We start from the raw sequence: 24,500 nt of genomic DNA on the forward strand, positions 1-24,500 counted from the left end.
TCGGCGGGTTTTTTGTCGGCGGGTTTGATTCAAGTAAATGATTCGACAAAGAGGAGAGAAATATATCAAATGAAAACCCAAATAGTATAAATTTTACTGGCATAAAATCCTGCAATCGTATCTGTTCATTTATCCGTATCTTTCATGTCTTGTTTTATACTCCATGGTAACAGAGAAGTGGCCCTTTTCCCAATCCATGTACCGATCACGCAGCCGCATTTCCCATAAACCTGAGCAACGAAAGAAAGAAAGATGAGAAGTTCAGGTGAGTTGTACGCAAATGCTTTGCGCTTTGAGTGCGACACGTTTAACCCAATACAAAGCTGGGAAAGAAAGAGGACAATATACACCCATTCTATCGCATGCTAAACCCAAAATTATAGAACATAGGAAACATCATTGCGTCAAATTGCCTGAGAGGAGCGTATTTGCGAAGCGTAGTTGCGAAGGAGATTGGTGATGCGAGTCATTAGTCGTGATGATTGTTGTTCCCTAGGTAGGTCCTACGACTAATGATCACTTGCGTTGCGGGTAACATTCATCAAGGTACGTAGCCCGACAACTCATGAAACACTCGCATGTATCAAGACAGGACCTACTCTTTGGCCGTGTTGGGATTTTAAGGGTGCAAGAGTATGGAGGGGACATCGACGCTGTAAACACGACAATCGTTAGAGCCTTTTCTTCAAACTAAAGGGATGCCTAGGTAGTCATCAACACTTACCATTTTGCATCGTTTAGCTTTGCGAGTAGAATGAGCATGTCTCGTAGCCCAACTTGTAGCAAAAGATATCAGAAATCCTATGAATCCTAGAGTTGGGATACTAGGTAGAAACTGATCGATTTTCAAGATGGTAGACATAATCCAAGGGAAGAGTTGAAAGCCAGTAAAGATAAGTATTAAGGAAAGTAATAAATACATCAACATCTTTTGATGCTTCGGGGTTTGTCTGAACTTCATCACACGATAGGGTTCATGAGTTTCAGTAGCCTTGTTTGCTCCCAGAGTCAACGCCCATGCATATCCATTATATCGATTCCCACCTGGTTGTGTGGAATCATAATTGTAGGAATCATACGTGGAGGAATTAGGACTTGGGTACATATTGCTGCCATCACCATAAAAGATGTTGTTAGCGTCACTGCCGAAGTTCTGAGTCTCATTAATGTGAAAGCTGAGTCCTGGCCCGAAAGCTGTATCTGTATAAGAATCGTCTGAAAATATTGTGGGTATATCGAGTCCAGTATAGGAATAGGATGTTCTAGGCGGAGGTTCGGGTGGATATTGACCAGTTCGTATATAGTTTCCACATATGAATAATTTCACTATACCACCACAGCCACAAGTGTAAGAGGCAGTTACAGAGAAGCATCGAGTGCAAATACATCTAAAACAAGGATCAATGCGGGTGAACTCGAAGTGGCTGGCTTCAAAATGTGCTTGTAAAGATCTTTCATCAAAGTAGGAATGCTGACACTCGCCATCAAGGAAGTAGCATTTATAAGTCGAACGATCCCAGACGCCAAGAGGAAATTGACTACCATGTTGGAAGGGGGAATAGTGCATTGCAGCACGGGTCTCAAGACTCATGGGGTCCGGTAAGCTGTTTTCATTTTGGCTTTGCGTAGCCTCCAGATCAATTATGGGCGAAAGGATCAAATCGTGATCGAGGGATATATCGGGCGCAACATCAAACTTCTCACCAATACCCTGTAGTTCATATTGTACTTGTGAAGTGATTGGTGTAGCTTGTCCAGAAGGGGTGTTTGCAGTTTGAGAATCGTTAATAGGGGAAGTCGAGTTGTAACGCTGTGAGTTGAATTCTTGTTTGCAAGAACTTGATTGGAGGGCATGGTCTAGGCTTTCGATGTCATGATGTTCTAAAGGGCACTAGAAAGAACAATTAGACAAAGTATCAACAGGAAGGGGGCTGCTACCACATACTTTGACATTACGTTCTCTACATTTATCGCAAGCCCCTAAATGTCGGATTAAGGCCGTTTTGGCTTTCGCCACAGGGCCAAACCTTTTCCTTTTCCGTTGTGACACTGGGTTGCCTTGATAAGAGATTGCTTTGTTCTTTGCTACAGATTTGACCGAATGCTGACTGCCGGTCTCGAATGATATCACCGAAGACCAATCCGAAGGGGCTGCATCAAACGAATATGCAGTTTTAGAATGAGATGATCGAGAGGCATTGGTGAGAGGTCCAGGAGCACCGAATGACACATTGCTACTTGGCGATGCTGCGTTAGGTTCTGGGGAGCGTAGCGCCAATCCTTCTTTCATCCGGAACTTGCTATATAGCTTTAAAGCACTTTGGAATTTCTCCGGAGATATAGGCTTCTTTTCGACGCTGGCAGTATACGGAGATGAAGAGGAGGATGATGTCTGGCTTGATGAGGTGTTTACCGATATTCCTTGTCGACGAGATCGAGGCCCAGACGAAGGTGGCCGCAAATATGGATGTGATGATAATCTTCCATGAAACATGTTTGTAGGCTGATCTGGACTAAGTGTTTTCAACAGTTGGTTGTGACTCTTAGGTGGTAAATGTTGAATTGAAGTAAGACTGAAGCCTAAAAGATTGGATCGGAAAAGGTACAGAACAGAACAGAACAGGACACAAGGATATTCCTGTGCTAGTAACCCGTATATTATGAAGAAGTCACCAAACAATGAATGAAGAAATTGACAGAAGACAGTTGCCAATTGAAAAAAATATATCTTTACACGGCCGGTGATAGAAGGGGGAGGGGGTGCATGCTTGATATGTATTCGGCGTGAGATGAGGCTGGCCACAGTTTATCCAGCGCCCCAAGCATGCTAAACGAGCCTATCCACTGCAGGGATTTCGGTGAGGTATGTGACGTTAACGCCAGTAAGTGAAGAGTATATTGGCATTGAACATGAAGAAATTGACACGAATCAATCAAATGATGTTGATGTTTGGAAAACAATGGGACTAGCTGCCAAGGGACGGTGAAAGCTTGCTTCACAAATGAAGGCGGTGCAAGTGACGACTTGCTCGTTCTGATTACTAGCGAAATTGGAGTGGAGATAAGATGTTCTGGAAGTGTGGCTGATTCAACCTGTACTTTGAGAGACAAGGTATATTCTGCCATCATTGGAAACACGGTACTTATTTAATACACCAAAAAACCTCCTATTACAATTCAACCGTAAGATAGCTAATAAGTCTCAATCCGATTCCTAGGTACGAGGCAGGATCACGATACCCGATACATGTAGCGTTTATTCAAACGAAAAGCGGCGACAACTACTTGTGTGGCGAAGTAATTTGTTATTTTGTGGAGGAGACACGACTGTGCAGTTTGAAACGTAGAAGGCTGCCCTATCAACGCCCTTAAAGCAACAGTGCCCAAGAGTTCCCAGGTCATACGAGCTTTTGCTACCTCCTCGGTTCGTCACGCACTGGAGGTAACCTCGTGAATGCGGTTGGCAGATAGAAGCTCATAGCTTTAAAAAGAGTATTCTCATTTGACAATCGGCGTTTGACGTCAGGACGAAATGGCTACTCCATGGGTTCATTAGATAAGTAGATAGTCTTAAAAGTCTGGTGGGGCAAGAGATAAGGCACAGATAACACGGTTCTTCACGACTGCTGTATGGGAGGCCTCCACGACCCAAACAAATCAAAGGATTCTCTGCTCCATGGCCCTTTGACGCCTCTTTCATTCCCTGAATTCCCTGAACTGTCGTTCGTAGTGTTCCTCCCGCGGCCGTTCCTGGAGGCCTCGGAAGCGGGAGGACCCATTTGATTGACAGGTGGAGATAGTGCGTGTAGGGTTCTCTTGGCAGTCTTTTGAATTGACATTCCACGAGTTGCGGGGTTAATGAGTCTAGGCCGTGAAGGGCCCTGATCCCCAGAAGTGGAGGCCTCTGCAGTACGATTTTGTGTTTCTTTCTCTACTATCTGATTTGCCGATACGAATCCACTGGTTTCATCATTTCTTGTTTCTTCGACGGAAAAAATGGCTGGAATTGAGCTTGGTGATTGCTTGATTTCGACATTGGGAGATTGTGCCGCTGTAAGGAGAGCCGCAGTTTGGTCAATCAGGCTGGAATTCGTCTTGACCGGGGACCTCTCCACTTGATGCTGATTTTGTGTCGGTACTAGTTTGGTCATGAAGCGGCCAGTCGCATTGAAAGTAGAACCATTAGATGTCATGCCTACTAAAATCTTATCCGAGTCGATCACGTTCGAGCGCATTCCAAGTGCAACAGCAGCGTTTGGTGCCAAAACATTGGAATCATTTTTGCTCGTAATATCGGAATTGGGATGCGTCGCAGTTTCTGGAACCGCCAAGTTGTGTTGAAGGGCGCATGACGCAGAGGTTATCTTTTCTGCTGGGCGCGATGTTATAATAGAATCGTTATCGGGTGGATTAGGTTTGTAGATACAGTTAGAAATTGCTGTCGTATTATTTGCTGTAACTAAAGGTGACACATTGGATCCTAAACGCGTCTCGGCATTTTCAGTTATTGAGACTTGATCCAAAGCAGCGCCCTTATGCAGGCCAGTAGAATTTCTGGGTTGCTTCCGGGTAGTTTTTGACGTCTCGGGTAGATACTCGGGTGATGTTTGTAACATAGGTTCACGATCTTGAGTTGTCTGTTCGGTCACCCAAGAAATCTTCTTTTTCAAGGCCGAAAGATGCTCTAAGCCAGACTGTCCGGATGTCTCTTTGGTGTTCTTTGAGTGAGATTTTTGTTTAATTACTGAACATTCTCGATCTTCTCTCGTAGCTGACGCGACCATGGGTATAGATTTCTGAGCCTCTGGCGGACGAGTACGACACAGAATCGCATCTATTGTTGGATGATCGATGCCAATGTTTCCCGGAGAGAACGGAGGCTCTTCGAGATCACTAAATCTTAGACCACCCGGAAATTCTGACATTTGTGGTCCATCAATTCGATCTTCATTTACCGAATTGTTACCTGCATCAATATCAATCGACGGCCTGCGAGGCGAAGATGACCTCACTGCTGGCAAGACAGCGTCTAGCTCGGTGGATCTGGTGGCCTCTTTTTCTAGTGTCAATTGGACGGATTGGGTGCTAGAAGATGGTATCGCTGGATGAATCATGGAATCTAACTTTATTGATCCGCTGGCTCCCTGTAATGGAGAAGGCCGAGGGCTGAGTTGATCCATACACAGCAACATCTTATTGCGTGGGCGAGACTTGATACGTAGAGACGAGTGAGATCTTTCCTGTGGCTTGTTCAGTTGCGAAGCATTTTTATGAGACTCTTGCCTTGTACTTGGTACTTTTGCTACTGGTTTAGGTACTGGTGTGATTTCTGATGGCGGGGATGATAATCGCGCTGTCTGCTCAGATATTTTGGGTACAAATATCTTCTCCCGGGCAAATTCTCTCGGCTTTGTCACTATAACTGGGCGGTCATCTTCATCAGAGCTTGTATCCATTGACAAGTCGATTGTTTTCGGTTGGTTCTTCTGCATGACTACATTTCTTTCTATATTTCTGGGCGTAGCTTCGCGAAACGACGAAAGCGACAGAGATGCTCCAGTAAGGTTGCTAGCATATCCACTTTTTTCGGGCTTATCTCTCTTTCTTGCTTGTATTCGACTTTTAGAGGAATTCACATCCCTAGTGGTGTGGTCTGCCAAACCCTGTCTTCCGTTTGACAAGATGTCTTCATTATGGTCCCCGTTTTTTTTGGTATCGTTAATATCTGGTCGCTGGACTGTCTTTAGCTTTAAAGAATCATATCGTATAGGTCCCGTTCTCGATGGTGTTGGCGTGAATGACAAAGTAGCCCCCATAAGATTTTGCGCAAATCCATTTTTGGGTGGCGGCTCATTTGCCTTTCTTCTTTTTGTAGGCCTAGGGCTTTCGGCTTCGCTAGCATTTCTAGCGTTTAATATCTGCCGTTGTTCGAATGGAGATGTTTTTGACACAAGTGCCTTTCCATAATGACCGGAAGGTGTGCCGAGTATAGAGTTGAGTGGTTTCGGCTTTAGATGAGCTGCAGCAATAGTTTGCGACCGAATAACAGATGCTGAGGATCGTGCTGGTGATGAGTCTCCATTTCTTGCAATAAATCTCTCCTCCCTCTCTCTAACTCTCTTATCGATGAGTTCGGTAAGATCTTGGTCCTTCTTCTCTATGAATTCCGATACTTCGACTAATATTCCATTTCTTTCCAACTCCAACTCGGCCCCTTCATCAAGTGGTGCTTTTTCGCGCCAATGTGCATCTCCTACTAAATTTGATCTTTCGTCAAACACCATGACACGCTTATTGAAAGTGTGATATTTGAGTCGGCCATCTTGCCAACGCTTCTGTTTTCGACGGGTATCAGCTGTATAGAGGCAACGAAATTCGAGGACTGGAGCTGTATTTTGATCTTGGGGGACGTCCATAGACATGGCAATACTGGCGGAGGCCGTCATTTTTAAAGTATTGAGAATAATCGATATGACTCATAGCGCCGAGGGCATGTCAAGCGGCAGGCATATTTCAGGGGAAAAGTCGCTGTCGTGCCTGAAAATCAATCTTTGGATTTCGCTGTTTCCTTACGTGACGCGAAACCTAGCAATGATACTCTGATCTAACGCGCCGACTCCCCGCTAACACGTGCTGATAACCAGAATTCACGATAACGAATCCGCTAAATGGTGTCGGTCATTGAACCAAAATTTGTAGGTATTATGACTGGTCACTAGGCGGAAATCTCAAAAATTGGAATACGTTAATAATCGAATCGGGGATATTTTACCCTAATAGTAACAATCTAAGAAGGAGAAGAGTCTATTCTAAGCTATAGCCATATCGACATGATTAGATTGGGGGGGAACAGAAGGATGAGCAACATAAATGTTTATTAGATTTTCATCGTTCAAGATTGAATTGAATGATGAAGTCTGAGAATTTCAAACTTAGTTGAGCTCGGGGTGAAAGTCAGGGGCTTCCCCCTGATGATATCTTCATTTCGGGACCGAGTTCTCAGACCCTGCGGACTATCTACGCAATCATTATATTGCTACGCGTTTCAACATATCCAATGATTCATATCTTAACTGCAGGGGGGATGCTTAAGTCTATTTAAGCTGAGAATTGAACCGGATAGAGGTGTGGTTAGTTCCTCAAAATCCTATCGTTCATCTAAACTTTCATTATGTTGACCCCTTTTGCCTCGTCGCTTGTGCTGCTCTTGCCAGCTCTGGCAACCGCTCGCGTGGCACATCAATCTCGAGCTCTTGTCAATAGCACATCATGTGCTCCAATCCATTTGATTATCGCCCGTGGAACGACTGAGGGCTACCCTGGGACTCTCGAGAGCTTGGCCGGGTTGATAACTGATGCCAATCCAGGCACTGATTACGAAAGTGTCATCTATCCTGCTACGGACGAGACTTCCACGAACAGCTATGCTGAAGGGCTCGTGGCTGCTAAAGACCAGTTCACTGCTTATGCAGAGTCGTGTGAAGATTCGAAAATTGTCTTCCTTGCCTACTCTCAAGTACGTTGTCTTTCTAGAAGATGTTACATCTAGTCTAATTCGAATAGGGTGCTATGGTTGTTGGAGACATGCTAGCTGGTGGAGGCGGAGATGAGATTCTTGGTGCCGGAAATGGGTCACTTCCCATTAGTTCGAAAGTTGGGGACCGCATGACAGCTCTGGTTCTATATGGAGACCCAAGACACATCCCCAACGAGAGCTTTGATGTTGGGAACAACAATGTAACTGGCGTAAGTGAAGCAAACAGAGCCATGGCATATCATGACATAGGAGCCGGAAAAATGAGCGAAGAAAATACTGACCAATTCCTAGAAATATCCAAGAACTGCTTCACAAATTTCGATCCTTGAAAACCAATATGCCTCAAAGATTGCAGACTACTGCAATGTTGAGGATCCAGTATGTGCTAGCGGTACTAATCTTACAGCCCATCTTGTATATCCTCAAAATTGGGACACCACCGCTGCTGCTTGGGTTCAGACTATGCTAGAAGGATAATCGATGCCTTACTGCTTGTGTCGCGATATGCAAAACCCCAAGAAAAAACCAGAGCAAGGACGTTCGATGTAGCATATTCACTAAGCAGCCGACAAATAAACAGTCGTTGGATGGGGATAGATCCGAGAAATGGTACCCACTAGCTTATATAATGAGAACCCCCTAATCCACTAAACCATGGTTCAAAAGTATGGCGGGCCGTTCCAGACTACTTCGTAGTATTACAAGATAGTTCATATACCATGTGTTATGATCGCTTCACTATGTTTCAACCAAAATGTTGCGAGAGTTGTGACTTTCATATGGGATATCTATGGACTCATTTTAGACACATGTACCTTCTAGAAAAGGAAGGAAGGATCTTTAACAAACTGCTAGTTTCATGGGTCAATTGATATATCTGACGTGATCCAGAGACTCGTTGTCCTTGAAACAAGAAATATAGAAAGCCGCTTTTACATTCAACAGGGCTGAAATGGGGATTCTCGTTCAAAGTTTAATACGGATCAGGATACGGATTGAATATTAGTTTAGCAGTCTCAATCACTTTGGAAAAGATGCCCCTATAGACACGTACATATGTTGTTATTATCATAACGTAAACGTATCGTAATTGCATTCGTATGACTACCCAGCAGGTGAGTACTACCTGCGTACTATTATCTGGGCAGCCAAATTATGTCACTGGCGAAGTCGGGAGGCTGGTTTCCGTTTGGGGAGGCACAGGCCATTCATCTCAACCCCGCGAACCGGTTTGAGTTTCAGTACGTCTTTCTGGCGCTGCTTACCTGGGTAGTATTTCCAAATCAAATCCTACAATACAACCAACTCCCAGGAAAATCATTATTAGAAACACTCGCTCTACTAAACTTTCTTTAACGGGGCTGTGTTGTTTGAACTTTGGAGATCTTATCAATTGATTTATTGACAGCTGTCCCTACTACTGCGAGGTATCAACATTCAACATCTCAACCTGAAAACCAACTACGTGGAACTCATTCGTTTCTCTATCTTGTGGGGATAAGTGGCACATATTGACTGTTACTATCTAATTGACACATTCTTTCATAACCAAAATGAATTCTATGCACCGGCAGATTGGCAAGATCAGGCATAAAGGGCCTGGAGATACTGCTAAAGTATCTGTACTGCTGAGCGATTACGAAGATGCGAATAAGATGCTCAATATGGTAAATTGCCTGAACATCGCGCCATTTGCTACCGCCATAGAGGACATTACTGATATACCTAAACAGATAATAGAAGCTTCCAAAGCATGGAGAGACGCATGGGTGTCTATACTTTCCTCTCAATTAAATACAGCTTTAAGTTTCGAGGAGTTATATCAGCCCATTGTAGGCACCAGCGATGCTCATCGAGACAATCCGGCTGTTACCCCTCGCCTACAAATGGATCGAACTATCAAATTGAAGGATACATATACGGAACTAAAAACTGATTTATTGGAAGAAGTTATGATGATGGATACTCGAGTTACAAAACCGGCTACGGAAGCAAAGGACTTTCTACAACCCATTCGAAAGACGATCAAGAAGCGAGAAAACAAAAGGTTAGACTGGGAGAGATATATAGATAAGGTCAATAAAGGGTCTGCGAAGATGAAGAGGACTGATCGAGAGAACGCTGCTTTGGCAAAGGCTGAAGAGGAACAAGGCAGGGCAGCAGAGGTTGGTTCCTAAATACCCCTTTCATCGCCGGAGGGACAGCTTTTTTGAGGCTTCGAATCTGCATCTACACTACACCATTATAACATCAACACTTAAGAATGGATCCTCAAGAGAATTGTCCCTCCCGGCGGTGACAGGGACATCGTCAACAGATGAGAGTAGTACTAATTGATATCCAGGCATTCAAAGATGCAGACGCTCACCTCCGAGAAACATTACCGCCTGTGATCGCTGCAGCTTTCTCCATCCTCCCACATTTACTCGCCGTACAAATCATGATCCAGAATACGCTCCTCGCCCAATACTACACAGCGCTACACAACTACTGCGAAGATGTAGGCCTGCCTTCTCCTCCACCTCCAATGGAAGACGTCATCGCAGTCTGGAATCAAGACTATCAACCCATAAAACAAGAAGTCGAACTCATAGATTGTGTCCGCCGCGGCAAAGCCGTTCATCAACCCATGAACATCGGCGAAGAAAATGCAAATCCAAGCTCAAGTTCAAAATCTATAACTGGTCTCAATGTCCGTAATGGATTTTCCCGTCGTCCCTCGAACCAATCTATGAGCACAAACCGCGACCCCTCTCCAAATCCAAGCATCTCAACCACATATTCCGACGCGCGATCTCCTAGGCCCGATCGTCCACCTCCTATTCGCTCCGCTTCTCGTCCTCGTATTCCCTCAACCCAACACACAGTCCCCGTTTTCTCGCCCCCTACAACCTCGGATAACGACTACAACGAACCCCTTCAAACCCCCACTCCCAGCGACTATTCCAACCATCTCACACCTGTCTCCACGCATTCCTCCTCTTATGCTCCCGCAGGCCCAGCTCTGGATTATTTCCAGCGCGGGTCGACCAACGAAGGCGTAGCAGTCAATTCCGCAATCGGAAAGAAGAAACCTCCTCCCCCTCCCCCAAAGAGACTGGGTTCTTCTCATGGAGGCGTTTTTGTGGTAGCGCTCTATGATTTCGAGGGCCAAGGAGAAGGGGACTTGAGTTTCAAAGAGGGTGATAAGATTAGGGTTACAAAGAAAACAGGCAGTACGGACGATTGGTGGGATGGAGAGTTGAGGGGGGTGAAAGGGAGCTTTCCAGCCAATTATTGTAAGAATGCTTAGATGGCTTGAAAGGGAAAGGGGAGTAAATATTCGGGCTGAGTAGCTGGAGCGCGTGGGATTTATGGTGAGAACCGCCTGAAAGAACGGCGGTATGCTTGCTATATGCTATATTCTGAGAGAAGCAAGTATCTACCAACCTAGCTCAAAAATATACGGGCGGTGTTCGGTCTCCTGGATGGATGAAATGGATGGACAAATCGATTCAATAAACTTTTCTAAACTACCTACCTATATATACTATTAATGATCACTACACTTTGACGACAATGAATGAGAATGAATTTCGAGAGAGTTTACAATAGAATGGGACGTTTAGTCATCACATACATCTACATCCAAATGGTGAAGAAACCATGCTCCCGAAACAAGGCAGGAGGAAAAGAGTTTAATTCAAAGGGTATACTATGCTTTCGCTATGCTCATTCGTTCGCCATGCCTGCGATACCTGTAATGCCATGCTATGCCCAAATTCCCACAGGTATATCCGAATACGCTGCAGTACGCTACGCTATTTTATGCTATGCTATGCTATATCTATAATGTCTGCACCACCATTTAAATGTGAATGCGAGAACTGTCGAATCAAGTGTTTTGTGCCATTGACAAAAGAAATCTTGTAAAAGGGGGGTATCTTTCCATTCCATGCGATCATTCATATAAGTATCTTCCTGCTGCAACCATACTAGGCTTCCTGTCCACTCTGTACGGCCGTGCTGTATTATTCGTCATCTGCTGATGGGGCTTGAGAGTTGAGTTTGATGCGGTTTTTCCATCCGTCTAATCTTGGGGTTCTGGTTCGAGTTCGGACTCCATCAGATGAATCCCATGCAGCCGCCAAGACATCCAACTTCGCCAAATGAGAGAAATAAGGGGCAATTTCCAATTTTGAAGCTCCTGAAATCATACCATCTGACCATGCAAATGTAAATTCGATCTTAATATCTGATTCCAGTAGGAAGAGAAGAGCAAACAGAAATATCTTATCCACTGTTAAAATCCGACGATAAAATCATCTCTGTCCCATTGGTCTTCCAAAATTCATACTGGGCTTCATTTTCAACAGAACAGGTCCCGGTTCATCATCCTCATCATCCTCGGAATCATGTCCTTCTCCTTCCATACCCCTCCCGTCATCACCTCCACCACCAATCGATCTGTTGCGCGCTTTTTTCATTTCCAAGACCGGGCTCAAACTGCCTGCGCTACCGGTAGGACTAACTTCTTTACTACCCGGTCTTGAGTTTTTGACTTCTTCCAATTTCTCCGTAAGTGCTTCGAGGAACAATTCATCCCTGGCCGGAACATTCGTAAGACATAGTGGGCCTGTTAAAGGGCGATCATGGACTTCTTCATCTTCTTCGTCTGGTTGTAGTCTATCAAGCGCGATTCGTTCGTCCTCATCCGGAATTGGCGCGAGGGAACCCCGATGAACAAGTCCATCAAAACCTCTTGGTGTTTCATCCCCTTCCGCCTCTTGAGACTCTTTGACTAAATCGGAAAAGCGTGAAATGGAATGGTTAGGCGTGTGACCCGCATACATCGTCAATCTCTTATTTTCTGGTTCCAAATGTGGTTTTCCTAAACTCGAACCAACGTCTCTTGCTGGCGGCTTAACATTTGGACTCAATCTCGGACTGGCAGACCTGGGACTCAAAACATGTGCAACGAATACTGGATCCACAGCGCTGGCTTTGATGGGTACACCTTCGAGATGTGGAGCAATTTTTGATATATCTATACTATCAGCTCCTATAATATCACCATTGTTGCTTTCGGCCTTCTCCCAATGTACAGCAGAATGATGTGGATATAAGAGTTCCGGTGAAGTGTATTGAGAGGACCCAACAAAATCAGACGGAGTTAACTCCTGAATAACTTGAATTGGTGTTTGTCTGGGCGCATGAATATCTTCGACTCTCAGGGCTTCTGATTCTGCTGAAAATGTTCTCGTGGGGTTTTGTGGTGCTGGTGCGTAAAACGGAGATCCATCTGCATTTCTTCCTGTTTCTTGTTTGATTTCTGGGTGACCGTGCGATGATTTTTTCGATTCTGTACTTCCACTTCCTGGAGATGCCATTGCTTTTGTAGGCCCTTTAACGATCGGTACGCCAGTTGGACTCGTGAATACGTTTGCTGCTGGGCTGAAGCCTAAATTTGCCAATTCCAAATTGAAGATTCCAGCTGGTGACACAACATCCCCTTTCTCTTTCAATCTTGCTTCGAGTTCCCGAATTCGAGCGATTAATATTCCTCGTTCCTTATCCCATAATTCTCGTTCTTCTGCTATCACTTCGATTGCGCGCTGCCTGTCTGCCAAGATGTGCGCTCGTTCCCCTTCGAATTGTTCTCTCAAGCTGTGCGAATATCTTCTGAAGTCTTCGACTAACTCGGCGGCAGTATTTTCTGCAGAGGCGGATCGAGTATGAGGGGGAGAGATCGGACCACCGCTGGGAGACGAATGATATTTATATTGTGCTGGCGAAGAGGTGTTGGGAGGGAAAAAAGAGGTGGGAGCTTGACTGAGGTGGTGTAGATGGCCCGACATTGGCGAATTGACTGTCGAGCCGGAATGAGAGAGCGGTAATCGAATTAAATGTGCCATGTTTACAGCAGTTTTGGGAGAAGGAAGGAAGGAAGGAAAGAATTGGTAGGTTGTTTATGTATTTTGGGAAGGGTGGTGATGTAGGTGTGGTGATGTAGGTGTGGTGATGTAGGTGTGGTGAGGTATGATATGGTGAGGTATGGTATGGTATGGTATGGTATTGTGTAAGGTTATGAGATGGGTTACGAATAAGTCATACCCGGGAAATTTCTTGTGACGGAGATTCGTTTGAAAGAAGGGATTGAATGGATTGATGGAATGGATTGGATGGATTTCAAAAGAAGCAGAAGATCCAACGTAGTGGCTACCCAAGGACGGGGTATGGGTGGTTATAACTTGTTAGTTATAGGTCAATGTAAAACTTGTCGCAAGCTGATATCAAAATCCAATCTGGCTCAGGCTGATCGTTCTCTGGTGCAGATGGGTGTGGGTGTGGTATATGGTGTATGGTGTGTGGTGTGTGGTGTATGGGCATGGGCATGGGCAAGGGTATGGGTATGGGTATGGGTATGGGTGTATGTGAGAGAGCGTGTGAGTGTGAGTGTGAGCGTGTGTGTACTCATCAGAGTGTGTGTGTGACTTGAATAAGGTAGCAATTATCAATTAGCAGTTATCCTCGGGACGGGGTTATGACGGAAGAGCACGATCCACTTCCTCATCCAGTCAGGCAGGATGCGCAAAGGAGGAAAAATAAAAAGAAGCAAGAATTCTTTTCTTTCTTTCTTTTGTGTCTTTCTTATCTGATCAGCATCCTATCACCTGGGAACAAAGGCTCTTCTCTTCCTTGCTGCTCTGCGCTGCTCTCCTTCAAATATCGGTGTGCAAAGGAGGGAGCGCAATGAACAGATGGACAAATAGACAAATAATAGACAAATAAACAAACAAGCAAACAAACAAGTAGCTAGTCAATGTAATCTCTCAAAGTTCTTATACAATCTTCGACACTACCATGTACGGGATCTCGCTATCGATCTGCCCATCTATATACCTTGCATCTTGCCTCTCTGCCATGCCGCCCTTGCCTATATCTGTTCTGGTGTGTTGTCATTATACATCAGCTTTTCGTCGTCCTTCCTGCGTGCTGTCGCCCCGGCGGTTTATATTTCTTCGCGAGCATATGCAAATGCTGCTGGTGATGCATAAAATGCACTATTCCGGTACTCCATTCGGCTTGTGGCTATCAAATGCGTCGCGCGGATTGGCTCGCCGTCCCTTGGTCAGTCGAGGAAGAGCTGCTGGGGAGGGCCTCATACATCATGCCAATGGCGAATGGCGGATCGGTCCGTGGATGGCAATGGCTTGAATCAAGGGTCCACGGTCTTTAGGATATTCGGATGCTTGGATGCTTGGACATTTGGATAATTTCTCTTCTTTTTCCCGTCTTCTCTTCCTTTTTGCCCCCTTTCTCCCTTTCTCCCTTTCTCCATGCCCTTTCTCCATATTTCCCCTTTTTCTCCATGCTCCCCATGCTCCCCCTCCTTTTTCTTCTCGTCACAAGATCGATGCGTCCTCCGTATCAATGTCACTTTAATATATCTACCGGAAGATCTCCTTTTACCATCCACAAGAGTAGCCGTGTGTTTCCAGAGATCAGTCATCCAGTTCTCAATAATAAATCCGTCAATCCTACTTTCCCCATCTCGCCCATGCACATTTAACCCTTAAAGTCAGCAGCGGCCCAAAGAAGAAGAGAGGATTTTCAGGGCTCTGCCTTAGCTTCTCTTCACTCTTCACCACAACCCAAGGGATCCAAAGAATCCAAAGAAATTCCAAAGAAATCTCCCCTGAACACGTCACAGGCGATCCATCGATTTTCTGTCGAGGATCAGATTCGCCCGTCATCTCCACCACTTCTCCATTTTTCTCTCAGTAAGGCTGCGTGAGTGCCTGAGCACTTCCTCTTTTCCACACGGAATAGAGAGAAGAGCCGATAGGTACACAATTCTTTTCCTGCCCCCCAACTTTACGAACGTGTTGCCAATCGCTCCGAATGCTTTAACGTCCATATTTCACATCGTTCTGATTGAATGGCACTCGTACGGTGTACAGCCGTTCGATGGGCGAGAAATCTGCATCAAATGAGATCAAATGAGATCAAACGAGGCGCGAAAAATAAATTACTCTACATGCTCGCAACGTGAACAAGGTGGGTATGTTCATAAATGGAAAGGTCTAGGAGGGTCAAATTGCCAGCGAAGTCGCCAGTGAGAGAATGGAGTAATTGGGAGAAGGGGCCACAACAGTTTGGGCAGAGATACGCCTCCAAAGAACCAAACGAAACGAACGGTGAATAGTCACGTTTCCATGATGTTCTAAATAGAGCCTCAATGTCTTGCTTTTGGATCCTTCTTTCTTGAAAATTCGATAGAGATGATGGAGTTGTTACGATGGTAACATGGAGATTTCCAACTCGGTGGTCGTTTAGTATTATATGGGTTCTCGACTTTTAAAAGGTCCAGAAAGTTCTCCTTTCTCTGTTCAATCATTTTCGTTTTCGTGTTGCTTTGTATGTATCTGAATTGCTTAATTTTGGCCAATCCACATCTCTTGTATTAAGTGTTATACTTGCTTGTTACTTGCTCACTTGCCAACGTTTGATTTGACTTGCATATTTCCTATCTCTTTCATTCAATTTTCACTGCGCCGCCACTTCATCATACATTTTTTATTCAATCACATCTTTTGTTAAAGACCAATCCACACCGCAACAACGATCTTCCTTACATACAGCCATCACCTTTACAAGACAATCCATTCGATACCTCAGACATCCAGGCTTAAGCCAATCGCCAATGTCACCGCCACCATCACTTTATGTCTACCCAGAAGGTAAACGCGAACGTAGACGCACACGTACACAGACCCATCATGATTCTTCTACCCGCAGCCCGTCAACGGCATCCACCCTCCACTCTCCAATCTCCAATGATAGTGTCGATTCCTTAGCCAAACCTCGACTCGCTGATCAATCTCACCATCGATCACATCGATCCCGCCATGCCCGTCCTCCTTCCCACACCACAAACAATACATCCAATGAACGTGTATCGCGTTCCCGCTCCCCCGCCGCTTTCCCCTCGACCATAAACCTTCCCACCCCTCAAGCTTCAGCTCCTACCCGTCTCCCTCCTTCTCCTCCATATGCCATTTCATCCCCAGCAACTTTCTCAAGCGCTTCCACACTCCTTTCCACCCAAGCACCTCCTATTGCACTCGAATTCCTTAATTTTTTAGATGACCTAGGAATCTTGATGCTATGCAAACCGCTTCTAGAATTATGTAATGTGGAATGGATTTCATTGTTTGATGATATGGGAATTTTTTACTTGTGTGAGCCTATTGGGGCAATTAGGAGGGTGTTGCGTAAATTGAGAATTGGGAGGGTGGATAGGGAACGAGGGGGTGGAAGTTGTTTGGGGAGTAAGGAGAGGGATACAGCGTCGTGGATTTCGAGTTTAAGCAGTATCGCGAGTGAGGTGAGGAGTGTTAGTGAGAGGAGTAGAGAGAAAAGACATTCTGCTAGTAGCGGAAGAAGTAAAGGGAGTGAGGGGTTGAAGACAAGGAGTAAGAAGGAGAGTCCGAGGGGTATGAGAGAAACTGGGAAGCAAGCTGAGAGTATAAACGGGATTGGAAGTGGGAGTGAAAGGATTAGTGGTGCAAACCGAAGAAGAAGTGAGAGGGCGGCGAGTAGTATTGCCGCAAGCCATTTGGGACAGAGCTTGAGAGGGGCAGTGCCTAGATAGAAGGTCGTTGGTTGGAGAGAAAGACGATGGAAACGTATTATTTGCCATTCTGGAGAACTTGGAAACAGGATCTTTTCGCAAGACGAAAGTTTCGGAGAAATCTGAAAATCGAGTAGGAATTGATGGAAACGTCATTCTTCCTCTTTTTCATCGTCATCTCGAGAGATTCAATCGACGGGTTCTTTTCATTCGACGATTTCGATGTCGTTTTTCATTCATGCTCGTTTAATAGCGATATATATCGCGGTTATGAAATGGTTCAACTCGCAAGCTGAGAGAGAGAAAGAGAGAGTGTGTGTGCAGCGAAACCATCTCCAGGAACCTTTTTCCATTTTTCGACTCGGCTCAGACAGATATATATCACAGCTTCCTCTATACGATTCAATCAATGAATCCTGATTTTTTTTTTTTGATTTTTTTTACTGCATTCATTTATTCGTTTATTCATTTACTCGTTTATTCGTTATTTTTCATCTCTTTTCCTTCTTTTTGGTGTACATTGAGTGTATACTTGGTTGGAAATTTTGTTCGCGTTTATTGTTTGTTTGGTTGTTTATTTGAATGAGAGCTTGGATTTATTATGTTGTGTTTGTTTATTTTTTATTTTTTATTTTCAAAAAAAAAATTGGGTTTTGTGTTTTGGTGGAGATTGAGATCGAGAAAGAGAAAGAGAAAGGGATGCATTTAATATCTAATGAAGGGTTTCTGGTATTTTGTGTGTATGCATTGTTTATAGGGGATAGGGGGATGGCTTGGACGGTACAGTGTGTAGTGTGTGGTGTGTGGAAGAGAAAGGAGGAAAAAGGAAGTTTTAGCTGTGTTATTTGGGGGATGTGTGTTGGGCTTGAGTGTGAGGTTCTTTAAGCTTGAGTGGGAGCTTGAGTTTTGATTGTGGGGAGTGAAGAGAGGAAAGAGGAAAGAATTAATGGATGGATGAAGAGGGGGTGAATGAATAAGGGATCGAAGGGATCGAAGGGAATATGGGGGTATAATGATAATAGGATACAAATTCGCATGGGCGATGTAGGATTGATTCGGGTTTGGTTTTGGTTTTGGTTTTATATGGCTGTATGTATATATAGTTTCGAGGGCGTGAAGGTTGAGAAGGGGTTTGCTGAGTTGGAGATGGTGATGCAGATGCAGATGGTGATAAAGATGGAGATGGTGATGGAGATGGTGATGGAGATGGGCTTGCATCTGGCCCGGTCTGGTATGGTATGGTGTGGTATGATATGATGTGGGAATGGTTTGGGGATGATGTTTATGGATGATGTTTATGGATGATGTTTATGGATGATGTTTATGGATGATGTTTATGGATGATGTTTATGGATGATGTTTATGGATGATGTTTATGGGTGATGTTTATGGATGGTATATATAAATAAAATAGAATGAAATAGAATAAAATAGTATTTGTATATATGGATATGTATATGCGTATATATAGTTATATATATATTAGATATCTTTTTTTTATCATCATCATCATCATCATCATCTTCTTCTTCTTCTTCTTCTTCTTCTTCTTCTTCTTCTTCTTCTTCTTCTTCTTCTTCTTCTTCTTCTTCTCGTTCTCGTTCTCGTTCTCGTTCTCATTCTCATTCTCATTCTCATTCTCATTCTCATTCTCATTCTCATTCTTGAGATGTGATGTAATATAATGTGATAATATATATATATATATATAACCTCGAGAGAGATTTTGTCTTCTTGATGTTCCTCTTGATATTCTTCTATTTCTTCTATTTATATTTACATTTATACTTATATATTTATATCGAAAAAAAAGAGAGAAAAGAGAAGGGGGGGGGGGAGAGATATTTATCAAATTAATATAACTAACTAACTATACAATGATATTATTATTCAATCTAATAAGAAGAAGTAGAATATGGAATATAGAAGATAGAATATAGAAGATAGAATATAGAAGATAGAATATAAAAGATAGAATATAGAATATAGCTTCTATCGAATCGAATCGAATTGAGTTGAATTGAATTCAATCTAGTAGTAATAGTATTAGTAGTATTATTAGTAGTAGTAGTGTAAATCAAATCTCAAAATCTCCCAAGTCTTAAGTCTATATACTATAACATTAACATTAATATTAACATTAACATTTCTATCAATTTCTTATTTTATATTTCATATTTCATACATCTGTTTATTTATTTATCTATCTATCTATCTATCTATCTATCTATCTATCTATCTATCTAGCTATCTAGCTATCTATCTATCTATTTATCTATCTATCTATTTATACAAACAATCTATTAATTCATTAATTCATTCATTCATTCATCAAATTTATACTTTCCCTATCTTCTTCTCCTTTCTTTCTTTCTTCCTTCTCTCTCTCTCTCTCTATTCCATCCTCCTTCTAACTAACCTCTCAACTACTAACAATTCCCAACTCCCAACTCCCAACCTGGAGTAAATCACCATACTAATTCCCCTAATTCGCCTCCCTTCCTTCCACACTGATCAATCTATCAATTCATCAATTAGTCCATCAATCAACCACTCCTCTTACAAACCGTATAAAGAATCCCAATGAGAAAAAAAAAAAGAAAAATCCCAATCTCAATCTCAATCCCAATCCCAATCTCCAATAATCCTTCACATTTTCCACAAAAGAGTCCATATAGCTATCCCTTCTACTTATCAGTCGAGAATCCAAATATCATCTCACATAGATAGACTATCTCTTCATTTTTCATTTTCATTTTCAACGTCGATTTTCATCCCATCTTCATTATACACAAAATACACACATACCACAAAAACATATATCATTTCCCAGCCAGCCAGCCGGCCAGCCGAATACATATAGAAGTCTATACTCTGTACAGAGTACATTTCCCAGCACCTAGCCAACCACCAATAAGTGGGTCAAAAGGGGGGTGGGTGAGCGAGCGAGCGAACGAACAAGGTAATCCATCCCATCCCATCCCATCCCAACCAGTGCCAACCCAACCCCAAAATTCTCCGAACCGAACCGAAGCGAACTAAAACCCACCAAACCCACTACCAACAAAAAATTCTTTTACTCCATTCCTCCACTCCCACCACACACACCCACACCTCCAAATCTACAAAATATATTCCCACATAAATCTTCCCGCCGCAACAAATCATACCAAGGATAAATAGTCTTCGTGGCTCAGTTGGTTAGAGCGTTGGTCTCATATTCCTATATGAGGTAGTTGAAAACAATTACTGTGCCATCCAAAGGTCGAGAGTTCGAGTCTCTCCGAGGACAGGATTTGATTTCTTTTGATGAGGGGGTTTTTTTTTGTTTTGGTGAGAGAGGGGGGTTTGTATTTATGAAGAGAGGGGGAGGTTTTGTTTTATGATTTTGAGTGATTGAGTGAGTTGGTTGGCATTTATTTGGGGGTATCCGGTTCATTTTTCGCGAGTATTGAATGGATGAAATGTTTTGGGAATGAATGAATGGGCTTTGAGAGGTTTGGCATTTGGAAAGAAGGGATATGGATAGAAGAATGGATGCAAGATTTCCCTCGATGGGAAAAGGGAGAGACAGAGATTTCAGTATAAAAAGGAGATTTCGGGAGGTAGGAATGAAGAATCGAGAGGGAAAGGATCCATCCACATTATCTATTTCATTATTCTTTCCCAGGAATTAGTGAGCAATGTCTAGTACAAAACTAATACATGTAAAACTTTCCTTTTTAGTATAGTTGGATAAAAGGATGAAGAGTCAAAGGTCGATAGTACTTTTCCTTTTAGTAAGGTGAGGTTAGGCAAGGCAAGAAGAGAAAGGAATGGAAGGAAGAGAAGTGAGGTGCGGTATATTGCAGTAAATCTAGGAGGCATTAAACATTCTTTAGAACAGCAACATGCTAAATAGAATAAGGCAACCAATCATTTCATTCCGTTTTCATACCAAGTGTAATCAGAACGGTTGGCTACAATTATATATATAAACCGACGCTGTTGAATTCTGTATGGATCAGAGCGTAATGAGCTACTTTCATTCTTTCATGGCTACTGAAGATGGATCAAGCGTATTGTATTATCCAAACACTGTAGTGGTTATTATCATTGTGCTTAGCACATACTTCTAATAAATTTCAAGAATTCAAATACACAATGATCTCTTCGTCTCTCCTAAAGCGGTGGGTATCAACCGAAGGGAAGCTCGATAAACATAATGTAGCGTCATGAAGCTTTCAACCTATCTCCACTGCTATAGATAGATATTCAAAATGTAAAAGATAATTTGGTAAAGTATGAGGTGAATCAGGCGTAAAAGGCGAAAGAACTATACAAGTTAATGAATATTCAGATATGCGACAAGATTAATGATCGCTGACAATAACTTGAATATTGACTTCCTTATTAGTGAAGATATCAAAGCCTGGTGAATAAAACATAAGATAAGCAACAGAAGAACTGGTTTGAAAGCACATAATAAGTATTGATTTGGGTGATCGTGTGACTGAATAAGAAATTACCTCGTTTCAAGACCTCTTCAGAAGGAGACTCACCGACTATTTCAATCAGATGAGGAATGTTGTTGAATGTTGAGATGCGCATAAACATATAGGGGCATAAAAGAAACAATTAAAGACGCTGTACGTAGATACTGACACGGTGATAGATCAACAACACTTTGGTGAATATGAAAACCCGCAAGCAACAGAGCATCTCAATAACCCAAAACCCACTTTCACCCCCACGCATCAACCTGAGATGGATATTGCATCTCAAGCCCAGCCTGATCCATGTTTCACAAAACTGATAGTATACTGCAAAGAATAACGCATATAGATAGAAATGGCAAAAGCAGGTGCATATGCATCAAGCAATCACATATGAAATTATAAGCATAGGAACAACGACCCGAGGTCCGTTGGCAATCTCCACGAGTATCCTGCGATTGCCCGATCTCGGCTCAATGCAGATCATCTAGCAGAAAGGAACTTTCCATACCGATAGATTCCTCAAAATAGGTATAATGAGGGAGTGTAAAGGTAAGAGGCTCAATTTCCAAGCTTAATCAATATTTCCTCTCTGACAAAAAATAGTGAGAATATTTCACTGCATGAAAAGCCAATCAACCAAAATTTCCCTACATGTATTGTTGACCACAAGATCAGATGATCAATAGTTCGGTCATACCGAGCCACTCAGACATGATTTGGCACGCGGCTTATGCGCAAAGAATTGCATAAACTTTATGCATCTCTCTCTCGCACACCAGAAAAGGTGGAGTTCTAGGCTTAACAGCTTACCATCAGCCTGAGGCGTGTTAATTAGAGATCACCAATGGTGATGGATTAGATAATACGGGAAGGTATGGCTAGCAACATTGACTAGAAAATACGGTCGGCTTAAATGCCTCACGAAAGGACTTAGACACGCGTTATCCTTTCCTTTGTTGGATGTAGAGAGTTTTGCTTGCAACATTCGCGGCGTAGATGGAGGTTTCTAGGCCAGACTATTCCGGTTGACCGCTTCTTGATAACTTTCTAGAGGCTTTCAAACCGAGTACGGATGAAAGTGTCGTACAAATATTGGATAATTGGATAATGTAAAAGCCACTGTAAATTATCAGGCTGAGAAGTTGATAGATTGAGACCTTGATAATTCTAACATAAGTACTTGATCGTGATGCTAAGCCTAGACATTGAACATTGAAGATTATGACTGGACGTGAACTCGAATTGTGCTGGACTGTAGGCTTTGTTCAAAGAACTGAAAGATTGCCTAGAGAAGACGGATGCCCACGAGCTTCAATGATTGCTCCGGAATGAAAGCTGACAAGTCATAAGAAGAGGCGCGTGGTGCTCGAAGCGTCGAGTTGTGCGGCGATCAATCTATTGGATGACATATAGCGAAGGGTCCAAGGTTCTCCTCCAAGATCCAGCTCCATCTCGTCGTTGGTACGTGTCACCCAAAGGTCTTGAATTCCAAGCTCCATGTTTCCATTTGACGTTCCCTTTCACTCACTACAGTTGGTGGTGGGGTGTCGTCGATACCCCGCCATGGTACGTGCATCCTTTAGTGGGTTATCGGCAGTCCTCAAGGATGTTTGACAATCAACTAATCCTAATCGAGGTCTAAAGTCTAACTGTCGCCCCATCCCATTTGTGGGGAAGGGTCCTTCAGACTGAAGATGAACATTTGTGCAAGTATCGTGAGATCCGAAAACCTCGCGCCTTCCAAGACTCACTAGATTAGCACGACTACATATTGATCAAAGGGCCTGTCGAAAGGGTAAGGGGTAAGGGGCAAAATGATGACCGCCCGGCATAGAAGCATGTGGTGACACCGCACTTGACCGACTTGCAGGTCTTGGGATTTTGCCATCATCGCCAAAATGTGATCTGAAGTCAAATACATAACTGCAAGTAGCTGTCGTCTCTCATAGAAGTACCAAAACGTACTCTACATATGAGCGGCCGGCTTTTGCTTAATTTCAACCTTGATGGTCCCGTGTTGTGACAACGAAGGAGGCTTACATTTGAGCGATTTTCAGACCCACTAATGTTGTGGATCAGTTGTACCCGTTGTCTGTTGTAAAAACAGAGAAGGTTCAGGATTGCTGAAAAGAAGAGGGATTCCGGTATCACAATAACTATAACCGCTCCATGCGCAAAGTCTCTTGGGCGAATCTTAATTTGACAAGGTCAAGTAGCGACTTGTTGAGATATTTAAGAAGCGAACTACTTCAAGGGTGTTGATGCAGGCGTCAAGATATATCAATCGTAAAGACCGTGAAATATACAGTGGCCAAGTTTCTGCCTGCTCCTTATGCCTTATGAAAGTCGTTCAATGGGTGTGGTATTGTTCCATGCCTATCCGGACACGACTTTTCCATTTCTCCTAGAGTACAGGCGCTGGCTGACAAGTAAGCTCGGTAGTAACTCGTTGAGTTACTGTGATCCCACGACATTGTGAAGCACCTGTGACTCCTTCAAAAACCAAGAGATGAAAATGATCAACAGTCTATTTTCTTCTTCGGGTGACTCGGACCTAGAAGCAGGCATGGCGACGGACATCAAAAGGCTAGAAATCTATTGCATGCACATCATGCATGAAAAGACCCCTTCTTGGTTGTAGACGATAGAACAATTTGGTGACACCCAGATTTTCTAGCGTTCCTCATTTCTTCTAACCCATACACACAAGATCTTCTCGGCATAATATCTAATGTAGATAATTCTTCCGTATGGTTGGACTGTTTAGGGCGAAAGGTCTGGATGCACTCGATAACGTCTGAAAGTAACATTGGAAACCAGTTGCCAGGAAGATGGATAGACTGTTTGTTCAAAGTTCAGACAATAACCA

At 43.3% G+C, this 24,500-nt stretch overlaps 8 protein-coding genes across 10 annotated transcripts; 3 read left to right on the top strand and 5 right to left on the bottom strand.

The window, feature by feature from the left end:
• BCIN_08g01560 (hypothetical protein) lies at window positions 1-2,975 on the bottom strand. The gene is made up of 3 exons (XM_024694400.1): window positions 1,946-2,975; window positions 725-1,891; window positions 1-653 (listed from the first exon to the last, which is right to left on the bottom strand). Exons 1-3 carry the CDS (start codon window positions 2,492-2,494, stop codon window positions 564-566), a joined length of 1,806 nt encoding a protein of 601 aa, XP_024550189.1. The 5' UTR covers window positions 2,495-2,975; the 3' UTR covers window positions 1-563.
• A 201-nt stretch (window positions 2,976-3,176) lies between these two features.
• BCIN_08g01570 (hypothetical protein) lies at window positions 3,177-6,642 on the bottom strand. Of its 2 annotated transcripts, XM_024694401.1 has the most exons (2): window positions 5,298-6,642; window positions 3,177-5,240 (listed from the first exon to the last, which is right to left on the bottom strand). In XM_024694401.1, exons 1-2 carry the CDS (start codon window positions 6,444-6,446, stop codon window positions 3,618-3,620), a joined length of 2,772 nt encoding a protein of 923 aa, XP_024550190.1. In that variant the 5' UTR covers window positions 6,447-6,642; the 3' UTR covers window positions 3,177-3,617. The 2 variants fall into 2 exon arrangements, with proteins under 2 accessions (XP_024550190.1, XP_001553491.1); XM_001553441.2 differs by having other exon boundaries at window positions 3,177-6,642.
• Window positions 6,643-6,754: 112 nt separating this feature from the next.
• BCIN_08g01580 (hypothetical protein) lies at window positions 6,755-8,560 on the top strand. Its single transcript, XM_001553440.2, has 3 exons — window positions 6,755-7,516; window positions 7,564-7,746; window positions 7,829-8,560. Exons 1-3 carry the CDS (start codon window positions 7,172-7,174, stop codon window positions 8,012-8,014), a joined length of 714 nt encoding a protein of 237 aa, XP_001553490.1. The 5' UTR covers window positions 6,755-7,171; the 3' UTR covers window positions 8,015-8,560.
• Window positions 8,561-8,765: 205 nt separating this feature from the next.
• On the top strand, window positions 8,766-11,130 carry Bcrvs161. Its single transcript, XM_024694402.1, has 3 exons — window positions 8,766-9,204; window positions 9,271-9,702; window positions 9,882-11,130. Exons 1-3 carry the CDS (start codon window positions 9,091-9,093, stop codon window positions 10,827-10,829), a joined length of 1,494 nt encoding a protein of 497 aa, XP_024550191.1. The 5' UTR covers window positions 8,766-9,090; the 3' UTR covers window positions 10,830-11,130.
• A 53-nt stretch (window positions 11,131-11,183) lies between these two features.
• BCIN_08g01600 (hypothetical protein) lies at window positions 11,184-14,167 on the bottom strand. Its single transcript, XM_001553438.2, has one exon. The coding sequence runs from the start codon at window positions 13,429-13,431 to the stop codon at window positions 11,839-11,841; it is 1,593 nt and encodes a 530-aa protein (XP_001553488.1). The 5' UTR covers window positions 13,432-14,167; the 3' UTR covers window positions 11,184-11,838.
• A 1,676-nt stretch (window positions 14,168-15,843) lies between these two features.
• On the top strand, window positions 15,844-17,596 carry BCIN_08g01610 (hypothetical protein). Its single transcript, XM_001553435.2, has one exon. The coding sequence runs from the start codon at window positions 16,224-16,226 to the stop codon at window positions 17,172-17,174; it is 951 nt and encodes a 316-aa protein (XP_001553485.1). The 5' UTR covers window positions 15,844-16,223; the 3' UTR covers window positions 17,175-17,596.
• Window positions 17,597-17,617: 21 nt separating this feature from the next.
• Window positions 17,618-18,614, bottom strand: BCIN_08g01620 (hypothetical protein). Its single transcript, XM_024694403.1, has one exon. The coding sequence runs from the start codon at window positions 18,369-18,371 to the stop codon at window positions 17,859-17,861; it is 513 nt and encodes a 170-aa protein (XP_024550192.1). The 5' UTR covers window positions 18,372-18,614; the 3' UTR covers window positions 17,618-17,858.
• A 3,638-nt stretch (window positions 18,615-22,252) lies between these two features.
• Window positions 22,253-24,079, bottom strand: BCIN_08g01630 (hypothetical protein). Of its 2 annotated transcripts, none has more exons than XM_024694404.1 (2): window positions 23,672-24,079; window positions 22,253-23,368 (listed from the first exon to the last, which is right to left on the bottom strand). In XM_024694404.1, coding segments are annotated over exons 1-2 (219 nt in total). In that variant the 5' UTR covers window positions 23,674-24,079; the 3' UTR covers window positions 22,253-23,151. The 2 variants fall into 2 exon arrangements, with proteins under 2 accessions (XP_024550193.1, XP_024550194.1); XM_024694405.1 differs by having other exon boundaries at window positions 22,253-23,615.
• Window positions 24,080-24,500: the final 421 nt, after the last annotated feature.

This window comes from Botrytis cinerea, chromosome 8 (genome assembly GCF_000143535.2).
Source record: "Botrytis cinerea B05.10 chromosome 8, complete sequence".
NCBI classification, from domain to species: domain Eukaryota; kingdom Fungi; phylum Ascomycota; class Leotiomycetes; order Helotiales; family Sclerotiniaceae; genus Botrytis; species Botrytis cinerea.

What these genes read in the sequence shown, in the direction of transcription:
- BCIN_08g01560 (XM_024694400.1), bottom strand. Translation starts at nt 2,494, where the DNA reads ATGTTTCATGGAAGATTATCATCACATCCATATTTGCGGCCACCTTCG. An exon ending in GTAGAGAACGTAATGTCAAA is followed by an intron (nt 1,892 to 1,945) that starts GTATGTGGTAGC and finishes TGTTCTTTCTAG; the next exon opens with TGCCCTTTAGAACATCATGA. An exon ending in AAGCTAAACGATGCAAAATG is followed by an intron (nt 654 to 724) that starts GTAAGTGTTGAT and finishes TCGTGTTTACAG; the next exon opens with CGTCGATGTCCCCTCCATAC.
- BCIN_08g01570 (XM_001553441.2), bottom strand. Translation starts at nt 6,446, where the DNA reads ATGACGGCCTCCGCCAGTATTGCCATGTCTATGGACGTCCCCCAAGAT.
- BCIN_08g01580 (XM_001553440.2), top strand. Translation starts at nt 7,172, where the DNA reads ATGTTGACCCCTTTTGCCTCGTCGCTTGTGCTGCTCTTGCCAGCTCTG. An exon ending in TCTTCCTTGCCTACTCTCAA is followed by an intron (nt 7,517 to 7,563) that starts GTACGTTGTCTT and finishes TAATTCGAATAG; the next exon opens with GGTGCTATGGTTGTTGGAGA. An exon ending in GGAACAACAATGTAACTGGC is followed by an intron (nt 7,747 to 7,828) that starts GTAAGTGAAGCA and finishes ACCAATTCCTAG; the next exon opens with AAATATCCAAGAACTGCTTC.
- Bcrvs161 (XM_024694402.1), top strand. Translation starts at nt 9,091, where the DNA reads ATGAATTCTATGCACCGGCAGATTGGCAAGATCAGGCATAAAGGGCCT. An exon ending in CGAATAAGATGCTCAATATG is followed by an intron (nt 9,205 to 9,270) that starts GTAAATTGCCTG and finishes ATACCTAAACAG; the next exon opens with ATAATAGAAGCTTCCAAAGC. An exon ending in AACAAGGCAGGGCAGCAGAG is followed by an intron (nt 9,703 to 9,881) that starts GTTGGTTCCTAA and finishes ATTGATATCCAG; the next exon opens with GCATTCAAAGATGCAGACGC.
- BCIN_08g01600 (XM_001553438.2), bottom strand. Translation starts at nt 13,431, where the DNA reads ATGGCACATTTAATTCGATTACCGCTCTCTCATTCCGGCTCGACAGTC.
- BCIN_08g01610 (XM_001553435.2), top strand. Translation starts at nt 16,224, where the DNA reads ATGTCACCGCCACCATCACTTTATGTCTACCCAGAAGGTAAACGCGAA.
- BCIN_08g01620 (XM_024694403.1), bottom strand. Translation starts at nt 18,371, where the DNA reads ATGCAAGCCCATCTCCATCACCATCTCCATCACCATCTCCATCTTTAT.